The sequence below is a fragment of the Marmota monax genome, unplaced genomic scaffold, assembly GCF_021218885.2.
Source record: "Marmota monax isolate L192 unplaced genomic scaffold, Marmota_monax_Labrador192_F-V1.1 WCK01_AAM20220418_F8-fsc00038, whole genome shotgun sequence".
NCBI lineage: Eukaryota > Metazoa > Chordata > Mammalia > Rodentia > Sciuridae > Marmota > Marmota monax.
Window position 1 is genome coordinate 3,895,719 of NW_026692498.1, and position 17,554 is coordinate 3,913,272.

Genomic DNA, 17,554 nt, shown 5'->3' on the forward strand with positions numbered 1-17,554 from the left:
CTGGCTCTACCCATGGGCATCTCTCTGGCCAGGGCCTCCCTCCTGCGTCCAGAGATGGCCCCTGCACAGCACTGACACAGGCCTGAATTGCTGTGTGTCAATGCCCCTTGCTGGTCCCCTCGAAGGGGGACCAGGTTTAAGTGATCCTCCTCATCCTCAGTGGAACAGGGCCGGGGCCACTGGCAGGTCCCCAGAGAGTAGCTGATGATGGGCGGGACGACAGGCCGAGCCGCCAGCCCGGCCCGGGGTGGAGCGGACCTCGTCCGTGGGCCCAGTAGGGCTTCCTAGAGGTGTCAGCCGTCCTCTGCTCCACGGGGCTCCCGCTGGCCTGGCCTTCCGAGTGCTGGCCAGAGGACACCCTTCTGCACATACACACACAGCCTTGGGTGTTCCCTGTGCATCCAGGTTAGTCACACAACAGGAACTTGCCGGAGGCCTGCAGGAAGGTGCCCGGCCTGTGGGCCCCACTGTCCACGGCCGGGACCAGGCCCAAGGCTCTGACCACCTCGGGGGGGACTTTGCTTAAACATGGCTGCCCCACCCCAGCTTTCCTTTTGTCCTGCAAGATACCTGGGCCCGGGGCTTCTGCAACTCACAGGGCAGTGTGAGTGGACAAGCTCCAGAGTCTTCAGAGAAAAGGCAGAAGACTCAGAACCAAGCCACTTAAAACGGAACCACAGAGCGTGAGAAGTTCTCCAGGACTCTGAGCTAGGACTCATATGTGCCCCCTCCTTCCCTCCCTCTCACCACCACCACCTGTCTATCACTCACCCACCCATCCCTCCTCCCCCTCCTACCCATCCATCCATGTACCCATCATCTACCCCCATCTACTTATCCATCCACCCTCCCTCCCTCCATCCATCCACCCATCCATCCACTCATCCATCCATCCACAGTCCATCCACCCTCTATCCATCCATCCACCCACCCATCAGCCCATCCATCCACCTTCTATCCATCCATCCACCCTCTATCCACCCATCCATCCATCCACAGTCCATTCACCCATCCATCCATCCACCCATCCATCCATCCACCCTCTATCCATCCATCCACCCATCCATCCATCCACAGTCCATCCACCCTCTATCCATCCATCCACCCACCCATCCGCCCATCCATCCACCTTCTATCCATCCATCCACCCATCCATCCACCCTCTATCCACCCATCCATCCATCCACAGTCCATTCACCCATCCATCCATCCACCCATCCATCCACCCATCCACAGTCCATCCACCCTCTATCCATCCATCCACCCACCCATCCGCCCATCCATCCACCTTCTATCCATCCATCCACCCTCTATCCACCCATCCATCCATCCACAGTCCATCCAATCATCCATCCATCCTCCCTCTATCCATCCATCCATCCATCCATCCACCTGTTTATGCACCCATTCATCCATCCATTCATTCATCCATCAACCATCCATCCATCCACCCTCTATTCATCTGCCATCTATCCATCCACCCATCCATCCATCCATCATCCACCCACCCATCCATCCATCCACCCTCTATCCATCCTCCCTCTATCCATCCACCCTCTATCCATCCATCCATCACCCACCCTCCATCCATCCACCCATTCACACTCTGATAACCCCATGGGCCAGGCCTTGCACTCTTTGCTGGGACCCAACATTATTGGGGTGAGGGGACACTCCAGGAAGAGGAAATGTATGTGGGGGCAACCTGAGCATTTCAGCTGGGCCTGTGCGTGATGGAGCCCAGAAGCGTTTCTGGAGTAGCGCCCTCACGAGCTGGTCCTGGCACTGATGTGACATCGGCCATGCCATCTTGAGATGAGAAAGTGGTGGGGCTTGGGGGGTTGGGGTGCAGGAACCTGTGGCCCCAAGGACTGCATTTGGCCAGAAGAGGGTGGCAGGTGTCCACAGAGGAAGCATTTTTGGATGGAGGAAGGGCTCAGCCATGTGGCAGGGGTGCGAGGGAACAGAGGGGGCTGGACTCAGGCCAGTGGGTCAGGGCAGGCCGGTAGAGGGGATGGCGCTCTCCAACGGGATTGGACAGGGGAGTTCTACAAGCCACAGGGTCCCAGACAAATGCCAGATGTTACACTAAAAATAACCAAATATGTCATTTTTGTGCTAGATCAGATAGCGTCTTCAGCTGGAGCCACCGGCAGGCAAGTTGCCTCAAGTCCCCAAGCCTTAATACACACACGGGGCTGGGGGAGCTGAGAGGAGGCACATTCCGTCCACAGAGGTTCCCGGGCCCTGGGGTTTGGGACAATGCCACCATTGTGAGGTTCTCCAGGAAGCCTCTCTGCCCACCACCTGCAGAAGGATCAGCAGTGGGGTGGGGGCCAGCAGGGTTGTTTGGGGGATGGAGAGAGGCTGAGCTGGGTGCCAGGGTGAGAGGCTGTGCCAGCCGAGCGTGGACAGGGGCAGGGGGCAAGGCTTCCTGGGGAGCCTGGGGCAAGGAGCAGAGATCCCCTGCACAGAGAGGGCCTGGAGAGTGGACGGAGGCCCTGGACAGCCACCACAGAACAGAGGGTCACTCAGTGGTCCCAGAGTGCTCCATGGACCACCGGCTCAGCACCGTCTCCACTCAGAAGGGCTCCAGGGAGGTCAGCCTGACACACAGGGCTGCCCGGTGGCTCTCGGTATGCTGCGGGGCCTGGCTCTGTGCAGCCGGCCACTCCGCTGCCCACTTATTGGCCCAGGAGAGGCTGGAAGGAGGCCAAATGCCCCCACAGCCCGCCCAGGCCATGGTATCCCTCAGTGGGCAATTCCCCAAGGCTGAGCCTTAACCCCGGCCAGGTGTGGTGACCGGCAGCAGGGGCAGACTCAGAGGACATCCTTCCTCCCCCACGCTCTCAGCCACCTGCCACGGATGGAGGTTAAGACTTCTCCAGAAAGTGGGAGGGGAGGGAGGGGAGGAGGGGAGGAGGGGAGGAGGGGAGGGAGGGGAGGAGGGGAGGCGCAGCTTCCATTGCGGCCAGGCTGGCCGGCTCACCAGGCACACTCGAGGGGCCCCTGAGGCCCTGCGCGTCACGTGGTCCCCGACCTCCCTGGTCCCACACAGCCCGCCCAATGCCAGAGCCCGCGGCCCCGACAGCCGCTGTCCGCCACGCTCTGCCTCAACTCACTTTTCGGTCATTCAGCTGGACATTGTCCCCTTCATAGTCCCCCTGTAAGAGAGAGGAGGGAGTCTCACCACGCAGCACAGGCTGAGGTCACACTTGCCAAATTTCAAAACAGAAACTCCTGCGACCCTCGCTGACACCCATCGAGGGCGTCCTGGGCAGTGTCCCTCTGCGGGAAGGAGTGCAGCCGGCCAGCCTCCACCACCGGGACCCCGCGAGCCTCCCCGAGGGCAGCACTAGACCCATGTCCCTGCCTTGGACCTGGCAGCACAAGAGAACAGGGGCTCTGGGGACAGAGAATGGCATCAACAGGTGAATGTGTCCTGCCTGCTGGAAGACCCCCCTTCCTCTCCCGCAACCCCAGGGGGACAAGTGACATGTGCCCCGTCACTTAGACCAGGGAGCCCAGCACACCCATTTCACAGAGGGAAACACGGAGGCTCCCAGAGGTAACCTGCCGTCCCTGAGAGCCATCAGGGGTCACCTGGGACTCACATCCAGGCCTCCAATTCCGAGGAAGAGAAGGTCTAGAAGTCGAGAGTGAGCCCCAAGGTCAACGGCTGAGCCCCAAGGTCAGTGGCTGATACAGTAGCTAAGGGGAGCAAGAGGGAGGCCCTGGGCGGCCGGGGGTGCGGCCAGCCTCCTGTCCCTCCCTTACCAGCCACTGTCGCGACCTCTGCCACCCCTGGCCAGGTGGGAAGACGAGGTCATGTGCCCAGGCAAGCAGCCCAGCTCGGGGGTCCTTAAGTGAAACAGAGAGGGTGCGCCAGGCCCCCTGGCCCCGCACTCCGCCCCTCCTGGCCACTCCTCCCTGGGCGTTTCCCGGCCTCCTCTCCATGAATGAGCCGGCCACGGGGTTCCAGGAGAGCCTCGTGTTCACCAGGGGCCCGGGCTGTGACCTCCAGGCAGGCAGCTGCCAACCAGGAAGGAAGCCAAAGCCACCAAGCAGCCAACGTAAATGTCAGCGTCCCTGGGTCCAGTGACACACTCGATTGCAGGAGACTTCCCCAGGGTCTCTGGACCCCGTGACTGTCACTCAACGCCAGCCCTGCACCTGGCTGAACTGCCTGGGAACAGCCCAGCCCCTGCGGGAGAGTCCACGGAGCGGGTGGATGAATGGGCCCACACAGGGAGCCCGGCAGAGCGGGTGAGGACACTGTGGGCAGGCCCAGGGGCAGCGAGCCAGCCCCCATGTGGGACAACTTCCTGGGGAGGCAGAAGGATCTAGAAACCACAAGCCAGGCCCGAGCTGGCTTCCCTTCCTGACGCCAGTCTGAGCACCCCGTCCATACTCTGCCTAAGGGCGGGGGTCTACGTGGCTCAGGGCAGGACGAGTGGCCTCCCCAGAGGAGGCCAGCACTGGAGCTGACGGGTGGGTGCCTCCAGTCGTAGGGAACGTTCCTTATTCCCTAAGGACACTGGGAGCTTCCTGGCTGTGGGCCCCTGGCAGGTTCCTGGGCGTGGCAAGCCTCAGTTTCCCTGCCTGCAGAGTGGGGTCAGACCCCGCCAATGGTGCCCTATGTCTGGGTGTGATGTGACAGTGACTGCAAGCAGGGGCTCTTTGTCCCCGTGTGGGCTTGGAGGTGCTCTGTGAGGGCTGGCATCTGTCAATAGGCCTGGTGGCCTAAGCCTTGTGCAGTTCTTGAAGACTGCAGGTGGGATCCGTCCCCAGGGCAAACGCAGGACTGAAGACCAGAGAGATGGGCCACTTAGCCTCCAGCAAAGGAAGAGGGCATGGTACTTCCATGGGACACAGTAGCAAAGGCTTATGTCCCCATGTCACCCAGAGCAGCTGTGTGGCCTCGAGCAAATTGCTAGACCTCACTGAGTCTGTCCGCAACAGATTAAAGGAGATAAAGTCCCTCCTACCCACAGTAGTTCTCAGAAATGTCGATCTCTCCCCTTTCCTTTTTAAAGACTTGGGGTTTATGCAAAGCAGGCAGGAGGCCTGGGCATTCGGCTCCCGTGTCCCGGCTTCTGGCCAGGGCTGACCAGCTGAAAGGCCGAGGGGCTGGCCTGGCAGGGCTGCATCCCATGGGCCAGCTGGACCCTGCAGAGCATGGGGCTGACCAGCTGAACAGGACCTCACCCAGGTCCGTGAGGTCTGAGCCCTGCCCTCAGAACCTCTGGAGAGCACCGGGCCTTCACCAAGGCAGCCCGACTCAGCCAATCCAAAGCCACACCACGTTTACTGAGCACTTACTAAGTGCTGTGTGCTGAGGCTTCCTGAGTCAGGAACACAACAAAGTGGCCAGGCAATGGTGTCTTTGTGGGACAAGGGGCATCAGAAGTCCAGGGGGAGGAAGAAATCAGCCGTGCCAGGAAAAAAGAAAAGGGAGGCTTGGTGTGGACCCTCTGTCTGCCGTGGAGGGGAGCAGGAAAAGGCGTGGCGTGGCGTGTAGGTAGAACAGCATGTGCAAGGGCATAAGGTGGGGAGCTGGGTCAGGGACCCCAGGTCCTGGCCTGCAGTGCAGAGCAGGGCCTGGGGGCAGGGGGGCATGGGCAGCAGGTCAGCCGAGTGTCTCCCCTGCCCTGACCCATCCGCTGGGCATGCTGTCCTGCACTATTCTGGCACCTGTGGGGGTCCCAGCCGGTGTCTCATCCTCAAAGCCCTCTTGTACCTGTCTCTGTTCTGATGCCCACTGTGCCCTGGCCACCAGACCTCAAGGCTCCTGGACACCTCGGGGCTGACCTCACTCAAGGCCAGTGAGAGTGAGTGGCCAGGACGGGGATCCGGCCTCCTGACTCCCAGGCCCATCCTCCTTCCTCCTGCTTCTGGGCTCTGGGCCTCACCCTGGGAACGTTCAGAGATCCTCTGCCTGGGGTTCCCACACTGCTCAGGCCTCGCGGCCTGATCCCAGCGCCCTGTTGAACTCCAGTCCCCGTTTCCATAGAGACAACAAGACGACGACCATCTCTCTCCACCCCAAGCCACGGTCACGGGCTATATTTATCGGGGGATACCAGTGGGATTTGGAGATTCGGCCCAGGAAGCCGGCCACCTCCTCTGCAGAAATAGATACAGAGCTCTGGTCACCGCGGGAGCCCTGGCAGGGGCGGGTGGGGGCCGGAGCCAGGGAAGACGTTCTGCGGGCCGACTGGCTGCGAGGAGCAGGTACAGCCCGCACAGCCTGGGCCACGATGCCCTCCAGGGGGACTGTTCTGCCGGAGGAGATGCCCAGTGTGTGACTGCTGGCCCCAAGGGGAACAAGGCAGGCCTGTGTGCAGCTGACATTTATGGAGGGAGCCAAGCAGGAAGCCGTGACCACAGGATAATTGGCGCTCCCTGGGGCGCGGCCCTCTGGGACTGGGGAGCCAATGACGCAGGGACCGACCGCGTGTCAAGGCTACTCACGTCGTGCAGCGGGTACGCGGCCGAGTACACGCCGTTGGCCAGCAGGCTGGTGATGCCTTAAAAACAGAGCAGAGCGAGGTCACGGGTCAGGCAGGTCCCCTCCCACGTCTGCGCAGCCAGAGCGGTCCCAGGGCCCACTCGGCCACGCGGAGCTTTCTCGAAGCCAAATGCACCCGGCTGCGCAGCCCGGCCGCGTCCTGGGCTCTTCCCCAGGTGGCCGCGGTGGCCGGCTGCCTGTCCACGCGGCGGTGGCAACGACATGCTCGATTGGCAGGACCAGGGAGGCAGAGGAAGCCCCACGAGGAAGCTCGTCTCAGAGGAGGAGGCGCCAGCAGCCCCCCACTCGGCTCAGGCACCCCCAGACCTGCCGCTCACCGCGCCCCCGGCGGATGGAGGGCAAGCCCGCAGACCGGAAAGGTGGCTGGACGGCTAGAGAAGCTGAATCACGGGCCACGGTGGAGCAGTTGATGGTGTCGGAAACACACGTACAATTTGGAGTCGGGCGGAGGCTGACTGGAGGCGGAGGGCTCCCCACTTACCGTACTCCCCACACCTCCGCCTTTTACTTAGAAGGGCAGAGTCCTTCCTTCTTCCCTCCCCTTGCCCTGTTTGTACATCGGCTATTAGTGACACGGAAGGGCCTGGAGGAGCACAGCTGCACGGGGGAGGTGCTGGGGGAGGGGTCTGCGGGGGTCCCGGGCTGGGGGCCGGGGAGGGACAATGCTCGGGCCATGCCAGGCGCAAGGCAAACACACCACACCTGCGTGGGAAGAGGGGACTGCAGGGGGCCGCGGTGGGGAGGCTCCTGGGGACCTGATCTCGCTCCGACACCAAGGACTGGCACTGCTGAGGAGCGTCCATGAAACCCTTGGCTGTCCCCGAGACCCCTGGCTGGCAGAGAGGCTCTCGAGGTGTATGTGTGTCTGAGTTTTCACGGTGGCCTGGGCGGCCACCCTCTGTGACTCCATGACACACTGGTGGGAAAGTCACTTCCTGAAATCCCCTAAGAGATGGACTGTCCCCTTGGATCCATGATCCAGAGTGGCTAATGGGCCTGAGGGACACTTAGGGACCAAACCAGAGGACAGGGAGCACATGGCTGGAGCCACAAATGTGATTGAAAAGGTCACCTGCCACTAAAAGCCCGGCCCGGGCGCTCCTCTCCCAAGTCCTTGCTCAGATGTCCTGTCGTTGGGAAGCCCCCTGACCCCGCTGCTGCAGCACTACGCTCTGCTCACCTGCTTCCCCTGGGATAGAAACTGCCAGGTGGGCAGCGCAGCCCCGGGGACAGAGCCCGGCGGGGACAGAGCCCGGCAGGGACAGGGGTCCACTGCTACTCTTGAAAGCCGAGTGGACCAGCTTGGAGGTGGGCAGAGCTCAACGTGATGCGGGATCGTGGAGAAGGCACCGGACCTGTCTGCCCCTCCCAGGGGCAGGGGACCAGCCCCCCAGGAGACTGGCGGGAATCACAGACCCTCCACCCCAGGCAACCCGAGCTGGACGCCAGCTCTGCCCAGTGGCTCTGACCCAGGCTCTTTACAGACCTTCAAGCAGCCACATGTGTTTCTGTGGGACACCATGGGGACAAGGTCCCAGACCCAGCCGGGACTGGAGCCGTGCGTCCCTCTGCCTCTGGTGCTGTGCTCAGCTTCGCTCTGGCAGCCCTGAGCTCCCAAGGTGCCCGCTTCCCACCCGCCCAGCAGGACCTGCCCCTCTGGAGACCCTGGCCATGGCTTTCCGGGCTCCTCCTGACTGTGCAGGGGCTCACTGAGAGGACACGGCTTTGAGATTTTAGGCCGAGAAGCTTGTCTTTGTGAGTGACCTTGGCCATGATGGCCAGGACACAGCGGCCAGCCTGAGCCCCGAGGGGCGTCTCCCTGCTGTCCCCAGGAGCCCCCTGCTGAGCCATGCCCCCCCCTTTCTGGCCCTGTTACTTCCTGTGGCACCCCTCCCTTCTTGGGATGCCTTGGTGACACTCTGCTCTTCCCAGACCGCTCTGTCCCCCGTGACCCGTGCCTGGCCCCTGCGGAGGTCTTGTGTGCTGGTGAGGTTCGGGATACGCGGGGCTGCAGGGAGGCTGGAGGGGCACCGGGGGCCCAGGGGGTGCTGGATTAGCGACGGAGCCCGCAGGGGGCCAGGGACACGGTCGGCTTCTCAGCTGGACTTTTTGGGGTTCTGTGAACAGGTCCTTGAGGAGCCCAGTGGACTCGGGGCATCTGCACACGTGGCCTCTGGCCAGGGCAGTGCTTCGCGTGCCTGGGGTGGGCTGCATCGGAGCCCCTGGGGCTGGAGGCCAGGGTCTTGGCCAGCTACACCCAGCCAGGCTGCAGCTTCCAACAGCCCTGAAGAGCTGCTTGGGCCGTGGCCCCCCGTGGTCTCCCTGGCAGCTTCCTGCTGGACCACGAGGGTCAGGGAGGCCTGGGAACCTGGTCTGCTCCACCGGCTCCCCCGCCCGCCTGCCCGCCCCGCGGGTCTCAACCACAGGCTCACGAGCACAGGTGGACTGGAGGGCCCTCATTGTTTAAAAGTGCCGGCTGTAAATCTGCCCCCCAAGCTGCCCGGCCCTCCTGCCCAGCCCTCCTGCCCGTCTACCAGTCACAGAGGCGTAAATCAAAACCCTGTGTGACTGGGGGTGACTGGCCCCTCGGAGGCCGCCCTCCCGAGTCCCAGCGAGCGCCTACCCATGCTGTACTTGGCCTTGGTACACGTTGTCCTCTTCAGAATTTCATAGACCTGTGGCGGGGACAAGGAGGGAGGGGCAGTTACCGTAGGCTCCTTGGCCGGCAGCACCAGCTTCGCTGGAAGGAACCAGTCAGATGTCACAAGGGACAGAGCATGTCCCAGGGAAGGCGGTGGCCCTTGCTAAGGGACGTCCACCGAGCTCAGGATGCCGCAGGGTCAAAGGTCTGAGGCTCCTGGGGACGAGTGAGTGACCCTGGAGGACTCCCATCCATGGCATCCCTTGGCCAGCCACAGCACAGCACTGACCATGCCCAGCAGGACCCCTCCTGGCACCATAGCTGCCCCAGAGCCCTGTGTGGCAGGGTCACCATCCCTTTTGGCTGAGGTGAACTGGAGCAGGTGCCCTCCTGAACACAGCCCCAGGTGTCCCTGAAGTCTGGGGAGGGGCCAAGGGTGGCAGGTAGGTCCTGGGATCCCAAGTCACACTGACGGGCACCAAGGCACCCAGCGGAGCCCTCTATGCCCAGACAATGCAACTGACCAGTGGCCTCAAGAGCCCGGCTGGGAGTCCGCCTGCCGGATCTGAGTGCCCGCTGCCACTCGGAGCTGTGGGACATCAGGCAGCTGGCTCCCACCTGCCTGGGTCCCATGTGCAAAGTGGGGAAGGACGCAGCCGGACCCGCGGGGCACACCTGGAGCGTACTGAGGCTCCGCGCCCGCCCCTCTGCTCCCCTCCCTCAGGCAAGCCAGAGCCCCTCCAGCGGCCACCAGCCTGCGCCCCCTGGCCCGGCCGCCACCTGCTCCTGTCTCCTGTCTCTGTCGCCCGCTGTGCAGCGGCTCGGCCTTCTGCCCTCTCTACTGCCCCTCCAGGGTCTTCACCTGTCCCACACAGGCCCACGGAGCAGCTCCCTCCCCCACTGTCCCCTCCCCCTGGACCTCCCCTTCTGCCCCGTGCTCATGTGCTCAACACCCAGCTGCAGGCACACAGCAGGTGCTCAATAAATACCTGCCAAATGAAGCAACCACTTTGCTTGGATGCTTCTAACATCCCTGTCGACAGCAGATTGCCTTGCCCTGACCCCATTCTCTTGTGACCACCTCCTCCCTTCTACACAGTCACGGTCCCCATTCACAGCGGTCACCATGACCCCATGTCAGCCTTTCATCTGCTCCCCCACAGTCAGCCCCTGGAAGCTCTAAACAGTTCTGACCACACCCAAAACCCTGCTCTGCAACTCTCTTTGGCTCCCCAGTGCCTTCCAGCTGACTTTGTAAGACCCAGGACCAGCACATTGGGCCCCTCCCCATTGGGTGCTGCTCTCTGACTTCTACCTGCAGGCTCGGAATGGCTGGAGGGCAGGCCGTGAACCTCCACACCATGGCTGTCAGGGGTGCCCTGGAGCACACTGGGGTCTGTAGGCAGCAGACAGTGGCCCTCCGCCCACCCAGAAGTGGATGCAGCCAGGGCCAACGTGGTGCTCACGGTAGCCATCACCCAGGGACCACAGCCTGAACTGGATCCAGCAGGTGCCAGGGAGCTGGCTTGGGGCTGTGATCTTCGCCCCTCCCTGTCAGCAAGGCCGGATCCACACATGTGCACCTGCCCTGAGCTCCCGGGAGCGCTAGGCGCCTAGAGATGGCAGAGGTCAGGGTGCAGAGACTGCTGACACGTGACCTGGGACTCCGCTCACCCAGGTGGCTGTTCCAATTTCCCTGTCACCGTGATGGAGAAGCGACGCTATTGGGGTTGGCAGCGTGGTGGTTCTCCCAAGCGGCTGACATCTGAGGGACGTGCTAGCCCCGAACCCGTGGGGGCGATGCCCTCGCCTCAGCCCCTTGCTGCTTATTATCACGAGATGTAATTGCAAAAACCCATCAGCAGCTCCATTAGCAATACCAACCACAGCGGTGCCTTAGTTCCCAGCGCGGTGCCCACGTGACTGTCCTGCCGGCCGCACCAGGGAGCAGGCAGAGAGCCTCACCTGGACTGACGTAGGCTCCAGGACCCGCCCGAGGGCACAGGGCTGGGGACGGGAAGAGGGTGGACAGGACCCGGGCCACCCCAATGTGACCTGTGCCACAGTCCCGCAGTTGGCCGCCTGCCAGTCTGGGGATGACAGTGGCGAGGGCTGGTTATCTGCCCCAGGTCAACCAGGCAGTGTCCTCTCGGCCCTTGGCCTCTGCCTGGCCAGCAGGCTGGGCGTCTGGGCAGGGAGGAGAGAGCGGCCGTGATTTGGCGGCGAGGCTAATTTCTTGTTTAGATAGAAATTGGGGCCTGAGCCACGAACAGCCCAGCTTGGCGGGGGCACAGTTGGCGGCCGATGGATAAACAGCAGGCTGTACCTTGAGCAGAGCAGGGTGGCCTGCTCGGATTTCAAACTGGGTTTGCTTTTCTGGCAAAGGCCTGGAAATATATCCAAACGCATGAACTTGGCTCCCACTGCCCATTCCTCCTGCTCAGACAGCCGCGCCAGGGACCCACAGCTAGGCCTGGGGAACCCGGGAGCCGCCGAGAGGCCCCCCAGGTGTGGGACTGCACAGGTCCCCCTCCCTGCCCTCCTGTTGCTCTGTCCTGTCTCAGGCTCCTCCTCCTGCTGGCCATCCCCTGGGTCACTTGCTGCCCTCCCAGTTCATTATCCTAATTATTTCTGTCACAGACAATTAGAGGCGGCTCCCACCCAGAGGAGTTTCACTGAAATGAAATTATCTCTGCCGTCCCCAGGGCCACCCTGCTGGTGAGGCCATTCCACGGCGTGCTACTTACTATGGAGCTCCGGGTTTTGCTGTCGAAAAAGGAATCCTTATCAGAGAGGTCGAATCTGTTGAAAGACAGGGAAGGAGACGGGCCGCTTGTTAGATGTGAGACTGTCACATGCCAGGCACGGTCTGTCCACCTGGGGCACCAGGGGCAGGCTCTGCCCTGGACAGGGCTCTGAGACCCATGCTAATGGGAAGTGGGCCCAGGGGCAGGAGTGGCCTGAGGCCTCCCTGAAGATGCTGCTCGCCCAAGGTGACATCCTGAGGTGGTAGCACTTAAAGTCTCTGCTTCAGCACTGGGGGACAGGGACAGTATCATCCTACTGTGAGACAGGTCCGGTTTCGAAAACAAGCAGTTGGGGTCTCAATGTCATGGATAGCACGGAGACTGTCTGAGGCTTCCCGAGAGCAGAGGGGACCTGGGAGGGACAGGGCCTCCCTCTCCATGGACTCTGAGGAGAGCTCAGCCCTGGCCAGGCAGGGAGAGGGCACCACCTCTGGTGCCCTGCTCTGGGCTGGTGGGGGAAGCGGGGCTGGGGTGGCTTCCTTCTCTCTGGGCAGCCTCCACCAGGCAGGGTGGCCCAGTGACGTACGTGTCCCAGGGCAGCCAGCCCAGTCCTGGGCGAGGCTCATGCATGCCCTGCCCCTTTGTCCACCCATGAGGCCTGAGGTGGCCTCTGCCCTGGGACGCACCTTACAAATGCCCCTGGGTCCCCAGGCCCGGGGGGTTGTGCTCCTCCTCTGCCCCGGCTCCTGTGCCACCCAGCAGGCCGGGCAGAGGCCATGCAGCCACTGCCGACCCAGGTGGCCACGCCCACGGCCCTGGGGAGCAGAGGAGGCAGGAGGTTCCAGAAGGGGCGCGGCACTGCCAGGCAACACCGCGTGGCTATGGGTCCCCAGGGCCGTGGGACGACACTGGGGACGCCTTCTGATCCCTTCCTCCCTGAGCTGCTTGGCTTATGGCTGCCCAGGCCACAGCACGGTGGTCACTGACCTGCCCCCCAAGGGCCCGAGCCGGGCAGGAGGAGGACGCCGGGGTCTCTGCTCTGGGGCCCAGGCGAGGGCCCAGGCGATTTTCCTCGTGCCACACCCCAGTGAGCCCTCCCTCAGCTTCTCAGTGAGCTCAGAACCCACGGCCACGGCCACTTCTGGGCTCAGCAACTCCAAGCCCCCTCAGGACGCGAGCCCTCCGAGGCCCAAGGCCCCCTTTCCTTGGGAGAGGCGCATCAGCGTCACCTGCAGGAGTCACGCTGGAGGCTGGGGTCAAAGAGCGGGTCCTGCGGGGAGGGACCCACTTACAGGTGCTGCTTCTCCCGGGAGAAGGGGTAGGAGAGTCTCTTCATGGTCTGGGGCCTGTGTTCGGCCACCCTGGGCTGGATGGGGTCTGTGATCTTCTGCAGGACGGAGTTGATGGTCTTCAGGAGGCCGCGCGTCTCGCTCATGTGGTACATCTGCAGAGGGCGGACAGGCGTCACGCTGCGGAGTCCTGACCTCGGGCCTATCCTGGACGCCCCCAAGCTGGGGCGGTGCCTCCTGGGGACAGCACAGGGCTGGGCTCCCTTTCTGAACCAACCCTCCACGTTTCAGGAGCATCGGGCCAGGGGCTCAGTGGGGCCACACTCCAGAAAACCTCTCAAACTTGTTTTTTTGTTTCCAAGGAGGGGATCCGAGGGTCTCAGTGGAGAGAAGCCGGGCCGACTCGCCACTGACCCCGCTTCAGCCCCCGGCCAGTGACGCCAGGCTCAGCCTCACTGTCCAGCTGCCCTCCAGCCACCAAGTATTCAGAGACCAAGAGGACCGGTCAGGGCAGGACATGTACTCACACTGGATTTGATAAACAGCCGAGACCCCCAGGCATTAAAGACCCCGCTCAGTCTGCTGCGTCTGAGCTTGTGACCCATCCCCACGGCGGGAGGCAGGCTTCTGTGCGCCGACCTTCAGGTGGGATGTGGTCTGGGGTCTCTGAACACCACCCAGCGCTGGGTCACGTTCTTCTCCACGATCAGGACATGGACACCCAGGAGGCTCCGTCACCCCTGAGCCTCGCTGCCCTTCCGGGGGTGGCAATTGAGACCCTGGCTTTTCTGAATAACTCAGAGCCTCGTGGTGAAACACCCTGTGGCCAGGCGTCTGGGTGACACTCAACCCGCGGTGTATTTTGGAGGAGAAGCGTCACCACCAACCTTCTTTGTTGGCATCTTCAATTTCAGAAACTCAGCCTCTCTGCAGAGCACACTCCAGGGGGCGTGGATTTTGACGAAGCCAACCCCGTGGATTTTAGTCTAGAAAGAGAAGAAGGATCTCGGTCAGGGTGGGCCGCGCCTGCTGAGAGCCCCGTGTTCTTCTGGGGTCCTGGGACTACGGGGCAGCTCCTGCGCGGGCTGTCGGTGCCCATCACCCACTTCACCCAGACACAGCTCGAGGGCTCCCTGCAGATGGTGGCAGCACAGGGGCTAAAGGGACTCCCCCAGGTCACTGCAGAATGTTTAAGAGTCAGGAGGGCCTAGTGGGGAGCACTGGGGTCAGAGGCTCCAACCCAAAGGGAGTTTTCAGGGAAACTGAGTCGAGGGCTCCCAAAGCAGCCCAGGCCGTGGACCAGGGCACTCAGGCCCCCTAGGTCTCTGCCCATCCTCTGGGCATCTTCCCTCCACAGCTGGGGCCGCCTCCGCCTGCTCACAGCCACCTCCTGGGGTCCTTGTCTGCTCAGGCCTCTTTCTCCCGCGAGCCACCGGGTGCAGGCCCAGGTTCACGTCCCGGCCCCCACTGAAGCTCGGACAAGTCTCTTCTCCCTGGTCCTGAATAACGGTGATGAACAGGCCACAGGTGCACTGCAGCCAGGGTACACAGCAGCGGAGCCAAAGCCCGGGTGGGGGACATCCAAGAGCATGGAATCTGGAGCTGCAGAGTTAACGCCCCCAGGGAGAGCAGAGCCTGAGGGGTGTGTTCCCAGGGGCCTCACAGCTTCTGGCCTGGTGCAGAGGTCCTGAGGAGCCATGCTGCCCTGGCGACCCTGCACCAGCTTGGGGAAGGGGACCCCTCCCTGACACCAGGTCCTTCCTTTGCTTCTCTCGTCCTTCTTCTGCTGACCGCCCACCAGCAGGCATTAGTGTTGGTGATGAGACTCACTGTCACACCCCGTGGTCTCCCCCACCTGCCCCAGCACAGGCCTTGGTGCACCTGGACGTGGCCTGCTCTGCCCATAGGAGCTGGCCACCCACAGTAGGTACCCCACCCATGTATGGGGTGCATGAAAGAGAAGAAGGACGGGCAGTAAGCGGCCATGGATGTCCACCAGGTGCCTGCGGCCAGCCCCGCCTTGCATGCGTCATGGCGGGTGAGGTAGGCCTGTGGCTGTGCTCACGGTGCAGAAGGGAAACTGAGGCACAGAGGTACGAGCAGGCCAGCATGTTGCATTAGTGTCCTGGGACTGCTGTGACCGAGCCAAGGGGCTCCGAGCAACAGAGACACAACTCCAGTCCCGAGGCCACAATCCAAACTTAAGGTGTGTGCAGAGCTAAGCCCTGTCCAAGGCTCCGGGGCACGTGCTTCCTGCCTCCCCAGCTTTGGGGCCTCCAGATGTTCCCTGGCTAGTGACCATGCCACTCCAACCCTGGCCTCTGCCATCTCCTGGCCGTCTGCCCTCTGTGACTCTGTGCCCCCTGTGTTCCTCCCTCCACTGGGTTTAGGGTCTCTCTCCTACTGGGCTTGGGGTGGGCCTAAGGCTTCCAGAAACGCCTCTCTACTTCCCTCTGCAAGACCTTTCTTCCAAACGAGGGCACATCTGCGTGCGCCCCGAGGACGTACGAGCCCCTCCGCCCACCCCCAGGGGCCTGGCAGCTCCAGGCCCTGTGGAGACTTGTGCAGGAGCCTGCCTGAATGGTCAGGGCCAGTGTGCAGAAGCACAGGCCTGGGCGGGGCCTGAGCTGCTTCAAGGGCACGGAAGGACCAGGGCACTCCAGGTGCAGGGCGGATGGCCTGGCTCAGAGGTGGGCAGGGTGGGGCACTCCTGGGGAGCCCGGAGCCCAGGGCTGGAAGGTAGCAGGCACGGGCCTGGACGCCCTCTGGGAACCATGCGTGGTTCTTGGCATGGGCTGGGAGGAGGCCTCCCAGGGCCCTCAGGGGTAGAGGCCTCAGTCCTCCAGCTGCCCTGGTTCGATTCCTGCTCTGCCCCTGTGTGGTCTCTGGCAAGTGACTTAACCTCTCTGTGCCCATTTCCTCATCTGTAAACGGAGCAATAAAAAACCCAACTGACAGAGCAAGGGGCCTCTGGTGCCCATAGCAGTCCCAACGCAGTGGCCTGACTGGCGGGAGCAGGCTGAGCTCAGGACAGCCTCTCCCTGACCACAAGGCAGCTGAGACCACGCCTGCCCTGCTGAGAAGTTCAAAGCATTTCCCCAGCCCAGCCACAAAGGGTCTCCCGGTACTGGTGACTCATAGGCTGACATCATGGGACACCCCTGAGTCAGGGGAGAGGGCCGTCCCCAGCCACATGTGGCAGAGTCTGTCTTCTGTTACAAACCCAGATGGATTTCTGTGCACTGCTCACCGCAGGCGGAGACCCAAATTCTGCCCTCAGAGTCCACCGAGGTGTCTGTGGAGGTGACCAGGCCAGCGTCTGCTGCCACCCCTCCCCCCAGGAGAGCGTGCTCCCTGCCTGTTGAGGGGGGTCCCTCCAGGGAAACATCTGGTGAGACTTGGGAGAGGGGTCCTGGGACTGAGTCAGGAAAAAACACGTTTTGAAGCGCGTACCCAGCATGGCACAGCCCCCCACGGCAGGAAGACCCAGGGACAGCCGGGCCCCTCCATCCCCAGCCCAAGACCCCAGGGGGGCAGCTTCTGTCTGGCTTGGCCCTGGCGTGGGAGTGTTTGAGGCCACAGATCCACCAGTGCGGAGAGTCAGGCCTGGGGTCGGGGGAGAGGCTCTGTGCGGGACAGCACCAGGACCCCCGAGTCCCCAGCCACAGGAGGTGGGAGGCGTGGGCAGGCTGAGCAGAGCAGAGTGGACACTTGCATCCCGAGCCCAACGCACACGAGCTCTGAGCTCCCCAGAGCCGTCTGGGTCCCAGTGCCCTCCCTCAGAAGATCACAAACAAAAACGCAGAGGTCCCTGTGGGAGACTTGTGGTGGCCAGGGACGCCAAGGCGCCCCTCCCCCAGCCCTCCTGCCGCCTGTGGGCCTGCACGTCCATCAGGGGGCCAGTGGAGGGCTCCCACGGCTGGCTGGCCTGGCATCTGCCTGCCCTTCTGCGGGCACCGGCCTTGGGTGAGATGTGACCGGGGCAGGCTGTGCCCTGGGCTGGAGGGCGGTGTCTGGTGTTTGCTGAGCAAGGGGAGAGGGCAGGGGGCCAACTTTACAGAGCGCCCTCTGGGCCCCAGCTGGCCGCCCCGGCTCTCAGCCCTCCCCCTCCCCCAGCCCCCGCTGGTACCGAGGTCCAGGGGCTGGGAGGGCCCGCAGGGGGTGTCACACAGGAGCTCCAGTTAGGCTCCTCCTGCCCTCCACTCATGGTCCCTGAGGGCACGGCACGGCCTACAGCCAGGGATGCCCTCAACACGGGGCTCGGGCCTACATGAGGCAGAGCCCCCGCTAACTGGACATTCCCCGTCTCAGTCACGACTGGCCATGTCCACGCTGCACAGGGAGA

The 17,554-nt window shown here is 62.9% G+C and overlaps 1 protein-coding gene across 5 annotated transcripts in view; it reads right to left on the reverse strand.

Annotated features, from left to right (window-relative positions):
* Nucleotides 1–17,554, reverse strand: part of Ano1 (anoctamin 1) — a 143,570-nt gene that overhangs the window by 45,257 nt on the left and 80,759 nt on the right. For all 5 annotated transcript variants that reach the window (XM_046444943.2, XM_046444942.2, XM_046444941.2 and 2 more), the window contains exons 4-9: nucleotides 14,097–14,195; nucleotides 13,213–13,364; nucleotides 11,921–11,975; nucleotides 9,156–9,207; nucleotides 6,475–6,530; nucleotides 3,123–3,164 (exon numbers count right to left, since the gene is read on the reverse strand). In XM_046444943.2, coding sequence (XP_046300899.1) covers nucleotides 3,123–3,164; nucleotides 6,475–6,530; nucleotides 9,156–9,207; nucleotides 11,921–11,975; nucleotides 13,213–13,364; nucleotides 14,097–14,195 — 456 coding nt within the window. The remainder of the gene's footprint in view (nucleotides 1–3,122; nucleotides 3,165–6,474; nucleotides 6,531–9,155; nucleotides 9,208–11,920; nucleotides 11,976–13,212; nucleotides 13,365–14,096; nucleotides 14,196–17,554) is intronic.